At 44.3% G+C, this 22,010-nt stretch overlaps 1 protein-coding gene across 5 annotated transcripts in view; it reads right to left on the reverse strand.

Moving 5' to 3' along the window:
• LOC137571403 (saxiphilin-like) overlaps window positions 1–22,010 on the reverse strand; it is a 135,579-nt gene that overhangs the window by 54,705 nt on the left and 58,864 nt on the right. For all 5 annotated transcript variants that reach the window (XM_068280431.1, XM_068280432.1, XM_068280430.1 and 2 more), the window contains 2 exons: window positions 19,502–19,723; window positions 18,072–18,287 (listed from right to left, as the gene is read on the reverse strand). In XM_068280431.1, coding sequence (XP_068136532.1) covers window positions 18,072–18,287; window positions 19,502–19,723 — 438 coding nt within the window. The remainder of the gene's footprint in view (window positions 1–18,071; window positions 18,288–19,501; window positions 19,724–22,010) is intronic.

Genomic DNA, 22,010 nt, shown 5'->3' on the forward strand with positions numbered 1-22,010 from the left:
AACTCAAGCTGGGCTAAACAATGTATTGCTGGTCAGACTCTGTTAATGACTTGAGCCATTCCTTCTCCTCTCTCCCCCTGGATTGTAAATCTTAAACAGAAAGATAAGGGTTTGTTTTTCCTTATGCTGGATACACACGGTGCGTTCGTGCACTCGATTTTCCCGTCGATTCCCGTCGATTCGTTTATTTCCAACATGTCCGATTTGGATTTCGATGGATCGTTAGGTCGATTCGCATGCAAAGTATGCCGAATCGACCTAACGATCTATCGAAATCCAAATCGGACATGTTGGAAATAAACGAATCGACGGGAATCGACGGGAAAATCGAGTGCACGAACGCACCGTGTGTATCCAGCATTAGAGAGATTTATGGCAGCTCCTTCAGTCCTTCTAAGCTAAATCTTAACCCCTTGCTGGCTCATTTTAAAGGCAGCAGTAGTCTAGTATGAGATAGACAACTTCTCTATAATTATAATTGCAAATGTACTGTTGTATACTTTTGTATTGTTACATTCTGTTTTGTATACCAAAAGTAATAACATACACTAAAAATTAAAAAAAATATATATTTGTACCGTGTTGGCAAACAGTAAAAAAACACCTGTGAAAGAAACAGTATAATAAATACTATAAAATAAATGCAGTAGATCTGTGATTACAGAAGAGCAGAGAGGGAGATGAACGCCGCTCTGCTACTTCATGCCTGGTACACACCATGCAATTTGCCATCAGATAGATGGGTTCAAATTGATTATTTCTGACAGGTCTAATCTGATTTCTGATCATTTTTCTAATCGACTTTGTATAAGTGATCGGAAAATCGATTCAACCCATCTATCTGGTGCGTACCAGGCATTAGGGACTCACTGCTCTGACAGGAAAAACAATCATTCATCATTTTTCAGAGGGAAAACATTCATAGGTATACACGAGTCACTAAAACAGGCATTTCCTCCTGCAAAGAAGTGATCGTTAAGGCTCATAGACACATCAGACTATAGTCTTTGGCCACATACACACATCAGACCATAGTCTTTGGAAAATGAAAGCTCACAGACCAATCTTACCACCCTTCATGTAGTATGAGAGCCATACCTACTCAGTCTATTCTATGGAGCTGAACTCCCCATCAGATAAAAAATCTTTGCTGCACACACAGATGCTGTACAGACACAAAAGATCAGTATCTGCAAAAGATCTGTTCCTGCAAAAGATCCGTTCCTGCAAAATGCATTCATAGTCTATGAGATCTGCAGATCCTCATACACACCTTGTTTAACTGACATTCATCTGCAGATCAGACAATCATCTGCCGATCTGAAAATCCATCCTGGTGGATCTGATCTGCAGATGAATGTCTGTTAAACAAGGTGTGTATGATGATCTGCAGATATCATAGACTATGAATGCATTTTGCAGGAACGGATCTTTTGCAGGAACAGATCTTTTGCAGATACTGATCTGTTGCATGTCTACAGCATCTTTGTGTGCAGCATCTTGCAAAGATTTCTGTCTGATGGGGAGTTCAGCTCCATAGAATAGACTGTGTAGAGTATGGCTCTCATACTACATGAAGGGTGGTAAATTTGGTCTGTGATCTTTCATTTTCCTAAAGGCTCATACACACATCAGACCATAGTCTTTGGAAAATGAAAGATCACAGACCAATTTTACCCCCTTCCATGGAGTATGAGAGCCATACCTACACAGTCTATTCTATGGAGCTGAACTCCCCATCAGATAAAAATCTTTGCAAGATGCTGCACACACAGATGCTGTAGACATTCAAAAGATCAGTATCTGCAAAAGATCTGTTCCTGCAAAAGATCCGTTCCTGCAAAATGCATTCATAGTCTATGATATCTGCAGATCCTCATACACACCTTGTTTAACAGACATTCATCTGCAGATCAGATCCACCAGGATGGATTTTCAGATCTGCAGATGATTGTCTGATCTGCAGATGAATGTCAGTTAAACAAGGTGTGTATGATGATCTGCAGATCTCATAGACTATGAATGCAATTTGCAGGAATGGATCTTTGGCAGTAACAGATCTTTTGCAGATACTGAGCTTTTGTGTCTGTACAGCATCTGTGTGTGCAGCATCTTGCAAAGATTTTTTTCTGATGGAGAGTTCAGCTCCATAGAAAAGACTGAGAAGGTATGGCTCTCATACTACATGGAAGGGGGTAAAATTGGTCTGTGATCTTTCATTTTCAAAAGACTATGGTCTGATGTGTGTATGTGGCCAAAGACTATGGTCTGATGTGTGTATGAGCCTTTAGTCAGGATGTTGGACAGAATATTGAGTGAAGGTGCATACACACATCAGACCATAGTCTTTGGAAAATGAAAGATCACAGACCAATTTTACCCCCTTCCATGTAGTATGAGAGCCATACCTACACAGTCTATTCTATGGAGCTGAACTCCCCATCAGATAGAAATCTTTGCAAGATGCCGCACACACAGATGCTGTACACATGCAACAGATCAGTATCTGCAAAAGATCTGTTCCTGCAAAAGATCCGTTCCTGCAAAATGCATTCATAGTCTATGATATCTGCAGTTCCTCATACACACCTTGTTTAACAGACATTCATCTGCAGATCAGACAATCATCTGCAGATCTGAATATCCATCCTGGTGGATCTGATCTGCAGATGAATGTTTGTTAAACAAGGTGTGTATGAGGATCTGCAGATATCATAGACTATAAATGCATTTTGCAGGAACGGATCTTTTGCAGGAACGGATCTTTTGCAGATACTGATCTTTTGAATGTGTACAGCATCTGTGTGTGCAGCATCTTGCAAAGATTTCTATCTGATGGGGAGTTCAGCTCAATAGAATAGACTTTGTAGGTATGGCTCTCATACTACATGGAAGGGGGTAAAATTGGTCTGTGATCTTTCATTTTCCAAAAACTATGGTCTGATGTGTGTATGCACCCTGAGTGTGTATGTGTGTGTGTGTGTGTGTGTGGGGGGGGGGGGGGGGGGGGGGGGGGGGGCGGTTGGTGGTACCGGGCCTAGGGCACTGGGAAGTCCAAATCCGGCCCTGTGCATGCCTGTAGCTTATAAAGGAACTGTAACCAATGATTGAACTTCATCCCATCAGTAGCTGATACCCCCCTCCCATGAGAAATATTTACCTTTTCTCAAATAGAGATCATCAGGGGGGTCTGTATGGCTTAGGGTGTGGTGCAACCCTTCCTACTGTGTGATGTCAAGATCTAGGTCCTGACAGTTTCCTGTCTGTGAACATTGTTGCATTGCGGGAAATAACAGCTGTTTCCAACCGCCAAGCAACCAGTATTTCCCCATGTGCATAGGTCTATCTATTAAAAAAAACAACCTTTTAGCCTGCAACAGACAATGCTTGCCTCCACAAAAGCATATCAATCTGTCACCAACCTCAGAGCGACTGTAAATGAAATCAACGCTCAGTGTAAGCGCACGCAAAACTATGCAAGCAAATGCACACAAAGAAATCAATCAAAAACTGCTTGTCTTCAGTAAAACTGCAGCCAGCAGTACATGCTGCAGAAGTGATTATAACAGTACCCCCTCCCCCCCCCCCCTTAAAGGCGGCTTCCAGACATCTTTCAAAACTGACATTCCCAGTAAATCAATCTGACTGATAATTCATGATGGCCGGGACAGCCCTACAAGACCCAATTCCAAAATCAGTCACCACAACACTGAACCTATCAGGACCAGAACCTACAGAAACATGCCCATCAGTACTACAAGCCTTAGTGTAATACCCATCAGAACCGTGATTTCCAGGAAAAAAAAACCGAAACAGAGCGATACCCATCGCCTTCCAGGGACTGTCCAAAAATGCCAAACACAATACCCACTGTTGAACCAGTCCAAGGTACCAGGACAAGTTTCCTCAGAGATTTCCCAGAACACTTTGAAGTTCCATAGAGATCCCAAAAGGTTAGAACGCCCCTTAGGCTCACATGGAGAACTATCAAGAACCCCTATGGAACCCAGGGCAATTCCAGAGTCAGGGTTACAAGGACAAACATCAAGATCAGGGCTTTCAGGGCCCAGAACCATCTCTGGGTATGCAGGCAAACTGGCAATATCAGAACATGTCTCCACTAGGGAAGCATCTGAGCACGCTAACACATTAGACACCTTTGGGCATTCTGGCACACAAAGCACATCTGGGCACACTGGCACAAGAGAAACCTCTGGGCATGTCAAGGAACTGCGAACCTCAGAGTCAGTTAAGATAGGACCGAAACCAGGACTGGGAAAAAAAAATAATCATGACCAGACTTCACAGTTACTGGATTCTCACTAAAGAATGCAGGATCAGATTTAGATGTCGCTGATTCTAGCAAGGTTATTAACAAATCATGTTCAGGAGCATTTACAAGACAGGACACATCTTCTGATGTATGCACCGAACTAGACAGGGTTTCCATAGCTTCTTCTGGACTAGACATAGACTCATCTAATCTCTGGATTGGAGCTCATGAAGGGCTGCAGCAACCCCCACTGAACTAGGCAAAACTGAGGAACTCACTGGACAGGAAGGGGACTCTGGAACTTCTGCCACACTGGCCAGAGAACCAAAATTTTCCAGGATACAGGGCTGGATCTCAGGAACACTCACTAAACCAGACTGAAATTCTAAAATATATATTATTTTTTCCAGAGAGCCAGAATTATCCATGTTACAGGGCAATACTTCTAAAACATTCAGAGGACAGGGCTGAAGTTTTCTAGCTACTGTGATATCAGAGAGGGATTCAACATCATTAGCAAAATCAGACTGTGTACAGGGCAAGGTATATAAAACGCTTGCTGACAAGGACAATGCTTCAATGGCTTCCGCTTCACTAAGCAGGGATTCATCAAGTTTTACTAGAGCAGACTGTAATTCCAAAACAGCTGCTAAACAAGTGAATATTACTGTAACACCCACTGAAGTAAGCAGAGCCTCTGAGTCTTCTGCTCGAGATCTTGAAGCATCTGCAATACTGAGTGAAGCATAAGACTCTGTAATTTCAGCTTCACTGGACAGAATCACTGAACAGTCCCAGAACCATGGAAGCACCTGCTGGACAGCATAATGATTCTGTGAGCTGAGTTTCATTGGAAAGAATTGAACAGTTCATGGTACAGGGCAAATTCACAGGAATATTTTCTGAACAAGGCAATAATTCTGTGTTTTTAGGTTCACATGATAGAAGCTCAGAACCATTCGTGGAACTAGAGCAAGGTACAGAAACAGGAGGATCAGGACACAGGGCTTGTGAATCTGGACCATAGTTTTTCAACTGTGAGATTGGAAAATTCAGATGCTGGGGTTCTAAGGCTACCAAACATGATTGCTGAGACTCAGGAACTGATGTAGTGCATCTATTGGTATCTGCTGGATCAGACAGGAATTGAACTTTATCAACACAGGTAAATTCTACAGAAATGTTTGCTGAGGCAGGCAATAATTCTTTGATTTCTGTTTCACTGAACAAAGACTCATGAGTACTGGCTAGACTGAACTCAGAAGTCAGCAAAACCTCTGGATCTTCTGCTGAGAAATTTGTGCAGGGCAGGGTTAAGGAAGTATCAGTAGCTTCTGTCTTACAGGGAAGTAACACTGAGTTATCCATGGTACAGGGTGGAATTACAGGTACATTTACTGGACAAAGCAGGTATTCAGGAACTTCAATTTCACACAAAAGGAGCTCTGAATCACTCGCTGAATCAGCCAAAGGTGCTGAAGCAGGCGGGTCAGAACGCCAAATTTGCGAATCCGGAGTCAAGTTCAATTGTGAAACTGAAAAACTCAGAGACAGAGGTTTTGAGGTCACCTGACTGGATTGCGGAGCCTCAGGAACTGAGGAAGTGGAACAATCTCCAACTGACAGTGTGCTTTCCCTGGTATCAACTCATTGAATCGCATAAAAATCATCCAAAATCATTTCCCACACATCGATAAATGGAGCCATAAAGTCATACCCACACACACCAGTTTTTATTAGGTTATAGGCAGACTTAACGCATGCATTCAATACTACTTCACTTTTAGCACTGAAGAAAAGACAGAATGAACTTGAATCACTGTTCAATTCTCTGACTAGAGCTTCAATCTCCCATTTCTCAAATGGAGGATCCCATACAGCTGAACATTCAGGCTGATCACAGTTCACAGGTGTGGTTGTGGCAGGGACATGTATTGGGTTATTTAGCAGGCGATTGGCAGATTTCTTATTCCTAAGAATCTCCAAAACCTGTAACAAGTGTTGAACTGTAGTATATGCAAATTTCCCTTGCTGCACAAAAAGGTTGATTTGCTTAATACTCTGTAATATGTCTTCATAATCATATTCAGACAATTCATTTAAACAAGAATTTTTATTCTCCCTGGCTAGCAACAAAAGTTCATTAGTAGTTTCATAGGTCCATTTGACTCCCCTGAATGGCAACTGAATTTGATTATCTGCTAATGGCGGAGTCTCATTACAGATCTGATGCGCAGTCGCTAAGGGCAACAACTCTGCTGGTTGTGAACGTTTCCTGGAACGCTTACGCTTATTTCTATGTGAGACTTTAGACTTTTCTGCCTTAGGCGATTTATTCACAGATGAAGGAAAGTTATCAGTACAACTATCTGCTTGCTGATCATTTTTGCAAGCAGTTAAAGGAACAGCTGATTGACAAGCTGCCAGGAGCTCATTAAAAGGGTAAGGCAAATTAGTTTTGCGCAGCCAGTTATGGATCACAAATGCTAAAAATTCCAGCGGTCTCTCTTTCAAATTGGTATGATCCAGGACGTCATAAGCCCACTGAAACAATGTCCCCTTAAACAAGATATAAACTAGCTGGGGTGCCCACGTTGAAACAGGAGTAGCCTGGAGCTCGGGACTGGCCAGAAACCTGGTACATTCAGAAAAAAACTCATTTTCTGTTTCAGAGTTAAGTTTCTCAAATTTCTTAAAGGAATAGGAACCATAATAAACAGTGTCATTTTTGCTGGAAATCCCCCCACAATGGGGATTGGTAATGGGGCTATCATAATGTTTCGCTTGGTGGTATATTCTCCACAGTCAGCACGACATGCATAACCTGACGTGAAGGAGGTACACACACTAGCACAAGGAACCATGATATCCCCAGTTTAGTGGAGGAGAGGACTGGAGATGTGGTGCACAGAGCAGGCATAGATCCGAACAGCCACAAACAATCCTTTCACTATAGTGGCGCAGGGTAGTGCTGAGCGCATAGACCAGAACTCAGAAGATCAGGACAGGTAACAGAATGAACGCTTGCTTAACTAGTCACTGCTTAAGTGACAGCAAGCGTCCAAGACAAGACAGACTGAAATGAGGCAGCCAATGCGATTGCAGCGGCGGCATGCCTCACAAGGACAGGACAGAATAGTCGGGAACTAGAGTCAAAGAAGGCAGACGTAATACACACAGATATACAATAGGTATGCTTTCCTAGGTAATTACGGTTACAGCTATCAATGAACTACAAACGACTAACTGACATATGTATATATCGGCGATGAACCGATATATGACATAAGCAAGGAACACTAACTAAGAACTGGAGCAGGACTAGGAAGGATTCGTTACTCCTACGCAGAAGCGAGCGCAATCCACGCAAGGCAACAGGAACAGGACTGACTATCTCAGCATGGGTGATCACGATACGCGCAACCTACCAAAACGTGCTGGAAGCTGACTGACTGAACACAGGATATAAACAGTTCGTGTACGTATAAATCAGCGACACTGATGTATTAACGTAACACGAATACAAGGAAAATAACAAACGTGCTAGTATGCATATATATCGGCGATGAACCAATATATGATGCAAGACTAGCAAAGTAACATTAGAACTAGAAACACGATCTGGGGCCAAAGCAGCCGCAAGACAGGCTTATGCTGAAGCTATGATAGCCAATGGAGCACTGCAGGAAGCAGTCCTTTATACTGAGGTCATCCAATGGGAGCAGACATGCCGATTCCCACACAGGTGAATGGTAATCAATCACAAGCTGACAGCAGGAAAGGGCAAACAATGATATGCAGCCTGCAAGAAAGGGACTGCAGCTCCATTGCAACAGACAATGCTTGCCTCCACAAAAGCATATCAATCTGTCACCAACCTCAGAGCGACTGTAAATGAAATCAACGCTCAGTGTAAGCGCACGCAAAACTATGCAAGCAAATGCACGCAAAGAAATCAAAAACTGCTTGTATTCAGTAAAACTGCAGCCAGCAGTACATGCTGCAGAAGTGATCATAACAACCACAATTAGGTAGTGAGAACGTCAGGTGAGCAAATCATTGTTTTTGCTAGTTGACACCTCCAGGACATAACTTTTAGTCCTCTCAGCAGCAATCTATGTGTAGTGGATGCCACGCTTTTGCGCATGTTCGTGGGAGTGCAGGCAAACACGGTTTTCCAGCCCCTATGGTCGGGCTGAGGTAAATCAATGACAGTGACCAAAAAAACACTGATTCTGCACTGAGGCCTTATACAGGAGACAGTAGTGGATACTAGATGCCAGTAGTGGTGGTGAAGGATTATTGGGTTATTGTCAGTGCACTACGAGGACCAGCAGACCTGTCTCCAAGAGCTAACGTGTGCCCTGGACACACATGGTTGCAATATAACAATAGCAAGGGAAAGAAAAACAGCCCTTACAAGGGTAAACTACTGTAGCACTAAACACTGACTGCACCTGTCTGCAACAGCTAAAGTGCACTGTGTGGACACACTGAACAGCAATATCAAAAGATCAAAACAGAGCCTTTAGGGCTCTGGGAGTTATATAGAAGTTGAATTGGTATTGAAGCAGCAAGAAACTCCACTGGGGACACAGAACACAGGCCTAACTAATGCTTTTCCTATCTACAGAAATGTCCTGTCCCTAGTCTCCTTCACAGAAGCCAAACACAGACTGCAAAATGGCTGCTGTGCTGGCTTTCTGATAGGTGGGTAAGGTGGTCCAGGTGGAAGGGATAGCTGATTAGCTGCCATGTGTCTGTTGACACGCCATATGTTTGCGAACAGACGCGAACACGCGTTGTTTGCCACAAAATATTCGCTGGGTGAACTCATCAGGCCATCTCTTTTTTACTGTAGTGGAACACTTTTTTTGAACAATTCGGGCCTTCGTGTCGTTTCTCAATTTTTCCAGCGACAGCAGTTGAACATGTGTAAGGAGAACTTAAACAGAGGTGTCAAGGTAGGATAAAACCATGTTAAAAAATGTTTAGAAGTGGAGGTCGTGGTGGTGGACTTACCTCCCCAGTAGACAAACAGATCTGCTATTTTATATCAAAAATAACATTTAATAGGTACTCCAAATTGCCACGTCAAAGTGTGTATGGAACGTTACTGAGTAAGAACTGCATGCCTGTAGGTTATAAAGGAACTGTAACCAATGATTGAATTTCATCCCATCAGTAGCTGATACCCCCCTCCCATGAGAAATATTTACCTTTTCTCAAATAGAGATCATCAGGGAGGCTGTATGGCTTATGGTGTGGTGCAACCCTTCCCACTGTGTGATGTCAAGATCTAGGTCCTGACAGTTTCCTATCTGTGAACATTGTTGCATTGCGGGAAATAACAGCTGTTTCCAACCGCCAAGCAACCAGTATTTCCCTATGTGCATAGGTCTATCTATTTAAAAAACAACCTTTTAGCCTATCACATTGTTAGGGGGTGTGATTATACATAATGGCAGTTGGTTCTGTCTGTTTTTATTTTTTCAGTAGTGATGACTACCAGGCTGATTGTGGATCAAACAGTATGAACAAATTGCATGGCAAATATCAATCACTTTCTTGATCTCGCTTTTGATTTGTATTGATTTATTTTTTCCCCCTTTTCGCTAAATTTCCTCTTTAAACACTTTCAAATGGTATTTCTTCTGAAATAACATGCTACCTTTTGCACTAAATGTATCCATGTTGGTGAAAAAAATCAAATTGATTTTGTTCTCCTTTTGCTTGCTCAATGATTTATTTCAGGCTCTTGTATTCTGTGGCCTACCTGGCGTAGAACAGGTTCTGAGTGACCCTCCTGGTGGAGTTTTTGTGCCAGCGATCTCTTCACCATTGGCATTAACACACCAGCAGTAACCGGTGTTGCCAGGGGCGTAACTAGAAATCACTGGGCCCCCCTGCGAATATTTGGATGGGCCCCCCCCCCCCCCCATAGGTGCCAAATAATCGTAATGGGGCAGCGTTTCACTGTAAATTAATTGTAAAGTGGGCAGCATTTTACCAGACAATCGTAATGTGGGCCAGAAAATCGTAATGTGGGCAGAGTTCACCAGAAAATCGTAATGTGGGCCTTTAGAAAATCATAATGTGGGCAGAGTTCACCAGAAAATCGTAATGTGGGCACCAGTCACCAGAAAATTGTAACGTGGACAGCATTCACCAGACAATCGTAATGTGGGCAGCGTTCACCAGAAAATCATAATGTGGGCAGAGTTCACCAGAAAATCATAATGTGGGCAGCGTTCACCAGAAAATCGTAATGTGGGCACCAGTCACCAGAAAATCGTAACGCGAGCAGCAGTCACCAGAAAATTGTAACGTGGACAGCATTCACCAGACAATCGTAATGTGGGCAGCGTTCACCAGAATATCGTAATGTGGGACAAAAAATCGTAATGTGGGCAGAGTTCACCAGAAAATCGCAATGTGGGCAGCAGTCACCAGAAAATCGCCATGTGGGCAGCAGTCACCAGAAAATCGCCATGTGGGCAGCAGTCACCAGAAAATCGCAATGTGGGCATCAGTCACCAGAAAATCCTAATGTGGGCAGCAGTCAGTCACCAGAATATCATAATGTGGGCAGCACACACCAGAAAATCCTTATGTGGGCAGCAGTCACCAGAAAATCCTTATGTGGGCAACAGTCACCAGAAAATCGCAATGTGGGCAGCAGTCACCAGAAAATCCTAATGTGGGCAGCATACACCAGAAAATCGTAATGTGGGCAGCAGTCACCAGAAAATCGCCATGTGGGCAGCAGTCACCAGAAAATCGCAATGTGGGCATCAGTCACCAGAAAATCCTAATGTGGGCAGCAGTCAGTCACCAGAATATCATAATGTGGGCAGCACACACCAGAAAATCCTAATGTGGGCAGCAGTCACCAGAAAATCCTTATGTGGGCAGCAGTCACCAGAAAATTGCAATGTGGGCAGCAGTCACCAGAAAATCGCAATGTGGGCAACAGTCACCAGAAAATCGCAATGTGGGCAGCAGTCACCAGAAAATCCTAATGTGGGCAGCATACACCAGAAAATCGTAATGTGGGCAGCAGACACCAGAAAATCGCAATGTGGGCAGCAGACACCTGAAAATCGTAATGTGGGCAGCAGACACCAGAAAATCATAATATGGGCAGCAGACACCTGAAAATCGTAATGTGGGCAGCAGACACCTGAAAATCGTAATGTGGGCAGCAGACACCTGAAAATCGTAATGTGGGCAGCAGGCACCTGAAAATCATAATGTGGGCAGCAGACACCTGAAAATCGCAATGTGGGCAGCAGACACCTGAAAATCGTAATGTGGGCAGCAGACACCTGAAAATCGTAATGTGGGCAGCAGACACCAGAAAATCGCAATGTGGGCAGCAGTGACCAGAAAATCGTAATGTGGGCAGCAGACACCAGAAAATCCTAATGTGGGCAGCAGTCACCAGAAAATCGCAATGTGGGCAGCAGTGACCAGAAAATCGTAATGTGGGCAGCAGACACCAGAAAATCGCAATGTGGGCAGCAGACACCTGAAAATCGCAATGTGGGCAGCAGACACCTGAAAATCGTAATGTGGGCAGCAGACACCTGAAAATCACAATGTGGGCAGCAGACACCTGAAAATCGTAATGTGGGCAGCAGACACCTGAAAATCGTAATGTGGGCAGCAGACACCTGAAAATCGTAATGTGGGCAGCAGACACCTGAAAATCGCAATGTGGGCAGCAGTGACCAGAAAATCGTAATGTGGGCAGCAGACACCTGAAAATCGCAATGTGGGCAGCAGACACCAGAAAATCGTAATGTGGGCAGCAGACACCAGAAAATCGCAATGTGGGCAGCAGACACCAGAAAATCATAATGTGGGCAGCAGGCACCTGAAAATCGTAATGTGGGCAGCAGACACCAGAAAATCATAATGTGGGCAGCAGGCACCTGAAAATCGTAATGTGGGCAGCAGACACCTGAAAATCGCAATGTGGGCAGCAGACACCTGAAAATCGTAATGTGGGCAGCAGACACCAGAAAATCATAATATGGGCAGCAGACACCTGAAAATCGTAATGTGGGCAGCAGACACCAGAAAATCATAATATGGGCAGCAGACACCTGAAAATCGTAATGTGGGCAGCAGACACCTGAAAATCCCCCTGCAGAATTTCAGAGCGGGCCCCCCCCCCCCCCCCCCCCCCGGGGCCCGCTCGTGGCCGGTTTTTGGGGGCTGGAGGGGTGGCAGCATGAGGGGAAAGCCTTGCCCACAGTCGGCGGGGAGAGGGGAAGTTCCCCCCTCTCCTTCACCTCGGGGCTCTCCCCTCTGCGCCCCCCTCCAGCTAGTGAATGTGTGTGGGCAGCGGGCAGCAGCGGCGGCGGGATACATACCTTCTTCCTTGCGTTCCATCGCCGCCTTCTCGCTCTAGCGGCTGACGTCGCTTCCAGAAGTGACGTCAGCCGCTAGAGCGAGAAGGCGGCGATGGAACGCAAGGAAGAAGGTATGTATCCCGCCGCCGCTGCTGCCCGCTGCCTACACACATTCACTAGCTGGAGGGGGGCGCAGAGGGGAGAGCCCCGAGGTGAGGGAGAGGGGGGAACTTCCCCTCTCCCCGCCGACTGTGGGCAAGGCTTTCCCCTCATGCTGCCACCCCTCCAGCCCCCAAAAAACGGCCCCGAGCGGGCCCCAGGGGGGGGCCGGGCCCCCCGCTGGCGCAGGCGCTGCAGGGCCTATTGTTACGCCCCTGGGTGCTGCTATGGCACTGTCATGACTTATAGTTTCCCTTTTCATCGCACTGAGGAATGAAACGTCCCCTTACAGGCTGGCCTCCATCTCCTGCAGCTGCCTGACGTTCTCTCAGGCATTTTGGCATGTCTGTCAAGAAATACAAGGAAATATAGAGGTTAAAGAAAATATTCAATTAAGCCTCATTCACATTGTGTCCCAATCGCGTTAGCGTTTGAGTTGGATGTTTTTTGAAGCAATTTTTTTCCCTTCCCGGCGATTTCTGTTCGTTGGACGTTTTGGTAAGTGTTTTTGTAAAGGTTTTTGCAGAGCGATTCCATATTTTTTCACTTCCTGACGTCAGTCAGGAATTGAACTCTTTGATCAGGAAAAGAATAAATACAATGTATTTATTCTTAAAAAACGCAATTGCTGCACAAAGCGATTTTGTAAGCATTTTGCGCTTTTCCTATACCTTCCATTGTAGCAAAATCACCCCGAAAATGGTCCATGCAGCGCTTCTCTGAATCGAAAGCGGACGGATCGCCCCAATCTGAACCAACGCATAGGATAGCATTGTGAAAGCGCTTTCAGGGCGATTTTGAAAAATTGCAGGCGCTTAAAGAGAACCTGTACTGAGTAAAATTATTTAAAATAAACACATGAAGTAACTTCAAATGAACATTACATAGTTACCTTGCCATCAGTTCCTCTCAGAAGCTCACCATTTTCTTCTTACAGCGATCCCTTCCAGTTCTGACAACATTTTGTCAGAACTGAAATATATCAGTTGCAGTCAATTATATATCAGTTGCTGTCAGTTACAGCTGAGAGGAGAACTGATGTGTCCATGTTTCCCTATGGCTCAAGTGGGCGATGTTACAGTTTAACAGTGTGCTGACCAGGAAGCTGTTATGGGGTAATAGCCATTTTCAAAATGGAGGGCGGAGAATTCCATTGATCACGGTGGACAAACAGGACGCAGGAGAGGAAAAATAGATTGATGAGTAGACTACATGTCAGACTCACCGTCAGGGTCCTTCTCGGAGCTCTCGGGGTCGTCCTCTAGCGCGCACGCGCGGGGGCTCTCTGGTCCTTGTAGTCCCTCTGCCTGCACGGCGTTTGGCGCTGCGCGCAGTGCGCATGCGCACAGGCGCCTGCGCGCGCACCGCCATGTGCACGCGCGCGCGTGCGCAGACAGGGACGCGCGCTCTGCGCATGCGCAGAGCGCTAATTTCGGCGCCAATTCAACAGTATAAAAGCAGCACTGCCCCTGACTGCAGTGCTGCTCGTTCTGATCAGTTGGCTAACCTGTTGGTGAACCGTTGTTCCAGTTTCTGCTGATATCCTGATCTGATCTCCTGTTGTGACCCCGGCTTGTGACCCCGACTACTCCTGATCTCCGCCTGCCCTGATCCTTGGCTTGTCTTCTGGATTACCGTTGTCTGCCGCCTGCCCTGACCCCTGGCTTGTGACCCCGACTACTCCTGATCTCCGCCTGCCCTGATCCTTGGCTTGTCTTCTGGATTACCGTTGTCTGCCGCCTGCCCTGACCCCTGGCTTGTGACCCCGACTACTCTTGATCTCCGCCTGCCCCGACCCCTTGGCTTGTGACCCCGGATTGTGCTGATCTCTGTGTGCCTGGATTTCCGGATCTCATCGGACCACTTCTGCTCCACTATTTGTGTCTCTGTTCTCCCAACCACTTGCTGAGACGATCCCAGTAGTGACCTGGTAGGGCACTAGGCAGCGAAGTTCCACATTCCCCTCCTGGGAGTGTGGTCCTGCATCCCCCTCAAGGGGGTGTGGGTGAAGACCCGTGGTCACCTAGACTCCACTACTGGGTAAAGTCTCTTCCATCGGTGGGAAGGTCAACAGGGACTGAAGAGAACTCTGACCTGTCGGTAACACTACACAGGAGTAAGTATGACTTGTGTATGTTTATTTTGACTTTTAATTTTCAGTTCAGGTTTTCTTTTACAAAATCCAAAAACGCCTCCAGTGTGAACGAGCCCTTATGAAGTTTTCATGTCGTTCATGAATCATCTTAACGTGGCCACACATACCATACAGTTAAAAGACCCAGTTTTTCACCAATTCAATAATTTCGGCCAGTTGTCCCATAAAAATCGAGAGCTTTTGTTTGTTTTCTATCCATAAATCCGATCTAATTTCCCATTTTTTTTTTCGATTTTTGGAGAGTGGACATGTTGGAAATTTCAGACCAACTTTATCAAGAATTGTATGGTGTGTGATGGGTTGTCAATTACTTGATGTGCAGTTCCAATCAATTTTTTTCCTAGCTTTCAATAGTTTTATTCATAAATGATTAGGAAAAAAAATTGAACATAGGTGTCTAGTAAATTGGTCAGATTTTTTAATTGTTACAATCAGTCTGAAAAATTGATTGCTATTCTTAAATGAAACAGATATTTAAAACATTGTATGGTGTGGGGCCACCTTTACAGTTGTTGGTAGGAATGGGCAATGAGGTGCAACCGTGCAAATAATTAAGTTGATGCAGATTTATGTAAAAAATATTGTGTCATTGTTTCTATTGATCATGTGGAAAACCAGATACTGGAAACTAACTAACTAACTAAACTATAACAAAATACTGGAAAATGTATCACATCTGGAGAAAGAAAAACACATCACTGCATAAAATCCTTTTACCAAGGTGGATTACAATTGGTCTATTTTCAAGCTGCATATACTTGCATACAGCATTTGCATAATGCTGCATTAACTTAGAATTTTTTGCAGCTATTGACCATCCCTAGTTGTTTAGATCAGTTTTTGTAAATCATTTTAAAGATAATACATTTTAAATTGTGTTGTACCTACCTTTTAAGTCACTCTGACATTAAGCATCATATTCCATGATGTACAGATTTAAGGTACATACACAAGTGCAGTGACTGTTGTCCATAGCTATTGGGACTTGAGCCCTCAGGCAACAGTTGGGGTCGATTGCTCGATTGCTTTTTGGGCACATTGCTAGGCTACAGCCAAGCAAGCAGCATGTTATGCTGCTATGTAAGGGGGGGGGGGGGTTATAGAAATGACGCACATTGGTGTAGCTTCCAGCAGGCAGGATGAGGAGGGAGACAATGCACTTGGTTGAGATGATGATCCAGTGAAGCAAATCTTTTGACAAAGCATCAAATAATCTGTGTATACACTAGATTCTTGGCATACTGACCACCTCTGCTAAGTTTAGACTAACATGTGTACACGTTTTAAACCTGTTGAGATTTCAGGACGTGAATTTCACCTCCTGATTGGCCCCCCTAAACATTCCAGGATGTAAAATTCACGTCCTGCAGTTAAAATGCCACTGAGCGCGGTCGCAGTATGCTCCCTGTGACGTGGGCACATTCTCACTTCAGGCAGGTGCGTGCATGCGCAGAAGATCCTGACCGGCACCGCCAGTTTTCAGTGTGAAACCGGCCTTAAGAAGGAACCCAAGATTGAACTTCATCCCGGTCAGTAACTATACCCCATTGTCACATGGAGGGTGTAAATATTTGTCTGTTGTATACATGGGTGCAAGAGAAGGCCCACCCCATTCCTTCCTTCTCATTCTAGAGACCCTAAGAAAGCTGATAAAAACTGCAACAAACTGGCACGCACACTGTTTTAAATGTACCCCATAACGTAAATACTCAGGGCCGGATTTGTACTTTTTACTGCCCAAGGCCAACTATACCGTCTTTATGGTTGTTATCTCTGTGTGCCCCAATGAGAATTCTCCTTACTTTCCATCATTGGTGTCACAGACAATAAATATTTTAGTAATACGTGTATAGATTAGTTATGTTTTCCTTAAGAACTTTTATGTTATGTTTGCCATCTCATTAATGATGGACCCATTGTGTCACCATGAGAGTTAGACTGATGTGCACCTGCAGGATAGAGCTTACAGGTCTTGCAGGGACGACACAAGTACAGGACAGAGAGTTCAAAGGATAAAGCTGTCTTTGTAGATAGAGATGGCTACATAAAACAGCTTTACTGCACCTCACTGAGCCGCCCCTAAATTTCTGGTGCCCTAGGCCATGGCCTATGTGGCCTTGCCAGAAATCCGGCCCTGTAAATACTGGGGAAACCTATGTGCCGCCCAGAACCCACCCCTGAGGTCCTGTATGTTTAACCTTGATGCCAGCGAGTGGGGGAATCTGGAGAACTGAACAGAGTAAGATGTCTTTGACACTATAAACGTTGCATGTTTTTTGATGCATGCAGAGGTGTAACTGGGGAAGGGGGGGAGCACCCCTCAGGGGGAAGGGGGGCAAAGGTGTGGGACAGCCCCAACTACTAACCTTCACTTTCTTTGATAATTCAAATCAGGTGCTTTGGGGGCAACACATGTTATGGGTGTGAAGATCCTGATGGCCACACTTGCTTTATGACCATTGTATGATGGATCACCATGTTGATGGATCGCCATGTGATGGTCACCAGGGGGAGACAAGAAAGGGTTGTAAACATTAATGGGGGCCCCATAAAAGTTTTGCTGGGGGGCCCCATGATTTGTAGTTGTGCCTCTGGATGCATACCATGCACATCTACAGCTGAAACTCTGTAGCAATTGACAGCAAAACAGCTCAAGTCTCAATCATCCCCACTAAGGATAGTGAGTTCAGACCTGAATTGCTCACTTTGTGTGGCGCTTGGGTGTACTACTGATGGGGAATTGAACTTCAGGAATCAAATCTCAACTGTTGTGAAATATTTTTTTCTCGTAAAAAAACCAACAAAAATGAAGAACCTTATGCCTCCAGCAGATCTTCCAACCCTAGTTCACACCTTCATCACATCAAGGCTGGACTACTGCAATGTTCTCTATAGAAGCCTTCCAAACCAAGACCTGCACGGCTTGCAATTAGTACAGAACTCCGATGCAAGTCTGTTAACAAGCCAACCCCGCCATTGCCACATATCAACCCTTTGCTCACTCCATTGTATTGTAAAAACATGGAAGGAACACAGAAGTCCATTTTTTTTCTGTGAACATAAAAATACATTACACAAAAGACTATTGACTGACATGTAACATGTTACTGTAAGAATGTTTCACCTGCTGCTCCACAAGTTGGTGGTGTTTGTACAGGAGAGGTCCTTGTTCCAGCAATCTCTACACCATGAGCATCCACACACCAGCAGTTGCCGGTACTGGCATGACATTGCTTTGGCTTGTAGATGCCTTTGTCATCACACTGAGGTGCAAAGGCTCCGATTAAGGGTTTCTTGCCACCAAACACACGTTGACGCTCCTTCAAGCAGGGGGTGTCATCTGTATTAATAAAATCAGCATTCAGTCTATAGATAACATTTACTACAACCAGTTGGATCCTAGCTGAAAGTGAAGATCGCTAATATAACAATACTATTAATAAGAATAAATAAAATGTTCTGTTATTTATACAGGACATAAATATCACATGGTGCTTTTCACATGATGAAAGTGGATCTGACCTTTTCGGGGGGCAAACAGCACTGCAAGTGGAAAACCATGTATTACTGTCAAAATGCTAATAAAATATTTTTACGGAGCACTTTTTTCCTGTGCACCATCTAGGCTCAAGCCGCGCTTAATATCCACCATGTGACATGAAATTCACAGCAGGTGCTGCACTGTGAGGACAATGACTGCTTGGACTACCAGAAGTAGGTGCAAAAATCTCTCTCACGCCTGCATTTTTTAAAATTTCATACTGGTTGTAGTCTTTGTACTTGTTCTGCGTCCTGATTATCAAGACACTAGCATGGAGCAGCTATAAAGGGCACAAAACATGTCCTGTTTAGAATCACAGCGGGCACCTCTTTAAACAGAATGCAGCGTAATGGGGTTAAGGTGCCCCAGGAAGTGGAAGCTGTGCTAGTAGATAAATGATAGTAGCTGCAGATTAGCTAGCTGACAGTTTATTAATTACTGTATTTTTTGGACTATAAGACTCACTTTTCCCCCCACAAAAGCAGCAAAAAATAGTCACTGCGTCTTATAGTTCAAATGCAGGGTGTTCCTGACTTGTGAACGCCTGCCAAAACGAACCTCCAATGTCGGGGACTCCCTGTACTGTTCCCATGCAGAGGAGAACACAAAGGGGACAAACGGAGGACACAAAGGGGCATTGAGGGGCATAGAGGAGGACACAAAGGGGCATAGAGAAGGACACAAGGAGGACAGAGGCGGACACAAGGGGGGCGGAGGAGGACACAGGGAGACACAAGAGGTACAAGAATGAGGTACAAAGGGGGCATAATCCAGATGCCCCTTCACCATGCATGCACCAGGCTTAGTATATATATATATATATATATATATATATATATATATATATATATATATATATATATATATCTTCCCCTGGTTTTGTCCTCTAAACCAAGGTGCGTCTTATGGTCAGGTGCATCTTATAGTCCCAAAAATACGGTAGTTGTTCTTGGCTAAATCATCACCAGATTCATTTGCTAACATTTACTGCTCAACTCTGCTGTATGTTTCACCTGATGCTCCACAAGTTTGGGGTGGTTGTCCAGCAGTGGTCCTTGTCCCAGAAATCTCTGCACCATGAGCATCCACACACCAGCATTGACCAGTGCTGGGGTGACACTGCTTTGGAGTATAGTTGCCCTTGTCGTCACACTGAGGTGCATAAGCACCTATTAGGGGTTTTGCATTTCCAGTCCCAAGCACTCGCTGGCGTTCCTTCAGGCAGGGAGTGTAATCTGTAATAAATACAGCAAGAGCTTTATAACCAAAATGTAAAAAAAAACTGAAAAAAACAAAACAACAGATGCAATACACTGGACTCAAAGCGCTTGAGCTGCTACCCCAGGGTATTCTCAGTAAGTAGTAGCAGTGTTAGGGAGTCTAGCCCAAGGCCTCCTTGCTGAATAGGTGCAAGCTTACTGAACAGGAAGAGCTTTGAACCCAGGTCTCCTTAACCATTTTCTTATCCAGCCACTGCCAGCCAGGTAGTTTTGGTTTCCAGCATGCTTCCAACATGGGGGGCTAGGGTCACACATTGCGGGGTGACCGGTCGGTGGGTCACTGTATTATGGCCTGTTTGGTAGACCAAAAGTCTGTAGGTGTTGTGTTGTCCCTGAAGAAGCTTATCTGCTAGTATGTATAGTATTTTTTTTTGTGGTTAGCATTGCAGCTCGGCAGATTCATATTATTATGAAACTGAACCACAGCAGTAGTGAGGGCCTTAAAGAGTTATTATTTCAGCAGAGGAAGAGGGTGGGAGAGGAGAGGTGATCTGTGCTCACAGGATAGTCTGCCTTTTGAACCTCATTAGCTCCTTTTTGTATGGCTATGCAAATTAGTGATGATTGTAATGTGCTCATTACGATTATGCAAAATTTTACAGTTACAGCCATACATTATTACGATTTGGAAATGCAACTGATTTCACTTAATCCATTCATAATTTTGCATAATTTCGCAACATTTTTTGTAATTTTGTGCAGATAGCAAAGCTCCCATACTTACATACCAAGCCCCACAATTGCTATTTACGCTAAAGGGTAGAGTGGGAACAGGTAAAAAAAAAGTTGCCTTTTTCAGCACAATCAGATAAACATGCTGTTATTGTAGGCTGTTGCACTCTCAGAGCTTCCTGACACGCCTTGTGGCATTTTGTCATCTCTGTGGATCTACAGGAAGCTACAGAGCATACACAATGCATTTTCACTTAAAGGGAACCAGAGACGAAGCCCCCTCATGTATTTTACCATATATATCAGTAAGAACATTAGAGAAAACACTTACCATGCTCTCTGTTTCACCCTCACTGCTAAAAGTGTCTGTTATCAGCTGTGATAAGAATCCCGGACTGAGCAATTAAATCTGGCTTTGCTGGGAATGATTATTGCTGAGTCATTATAGCAAAGCCACAAGGGGGCAGGCTTGGGCTTGAAATAACACCACAGAAGACAGACTTAGCTATAATCTTTCTGTAGCAAAGCTAGACGGAGCAGCCTGACTTCTCAGTCGGGGGTTCTTATCAGAGGTGATTACAGTCAGATTACACAGAGAACAATGAAACAAAGGGCAGATTAGGTGTTTACAGTCATGTTCCCACTGATTTATAAGGTAAAATACAAGAGGGTGCTTCATCTCTGGTTCTCTTTAAGGTGGCCACTAACGATACAATTTGTTGAACAATCATATACAAACATATAAATGATCGGATATATCAATTGGGAGCACTAATGGACAAAAAATTCTTAACCATTCTGATCAGATTGACAAAATTGATCTGAAAATCGTATCGATTTCATTAATCTGATTGGATTGGTTAGGAGATTTTAGCCGGTTAGTGGTCCCAAATGATCATTTCCGATCATTTATACGAATAATCATTCATAAGCGTTTTTTTCCCCGAATTTTATCATTAGTGGCCACCATGAGAGGTCAACAGTCTGTCTGTCAGTAGCCACTGGACATCACTTATGTGTGTAGAACCAGCATGTTGTACAGCACCTTAAAGAGACCTTTAACGGACTTAGACTTATTTCAATCTATAGTGCAGAGCTGTACTGTCCGAGTACAGTTGGCAATAAAGAGGAGCCTACACTCTATGCCCTATGCCATCAAGGCATTTTGTATTGACCTGAGGAAGCGGCCATGACCTGTGAAACGCGTTGTCAGATTGCTTTTTGAATAAAAACTTTTTTCCAGTTGAACTGGTGTCTATATCTTCTGGAGAGCTAAGCACTTAACTCTCTTTTTATTATATAATTTTTCTTTAAAAATTCTAAAATAGAACACACATTGGACGCCTCCATCCTACCCATTACCAGTCAGACCTCCTTTGGAGTTTTTCTGGAAAGTCTATCGTACTACAAGAGAGCGACCATCCAGTATCCAGCAGGACCTGGAGTACCGAGCGGGAATGGTTAATTCCACGCAGGCCTATACGTTGGTTGCAGGAACTGCAACCCACCTTTTTGAGTATATATCTATATAAGTTTATCCTTCCTATACCTGACGATAGTGCACCATTGG

This window comes from Hyperolius riggenbachi, chromosome 4 (assembly GCF_040937935.1).
Source record: "Hyperolius riggenbachi isolate aHypRig1 chromosome 4, aHypRig1.pri, whole genome shotgun sequence".
NCBI classification, from domain to species: Eukaryota; Metazoa; Chordata; class Amphibia; order Anura; family Hyperoliidae; genus Hyperolius; species Hyperolius riggenbachi.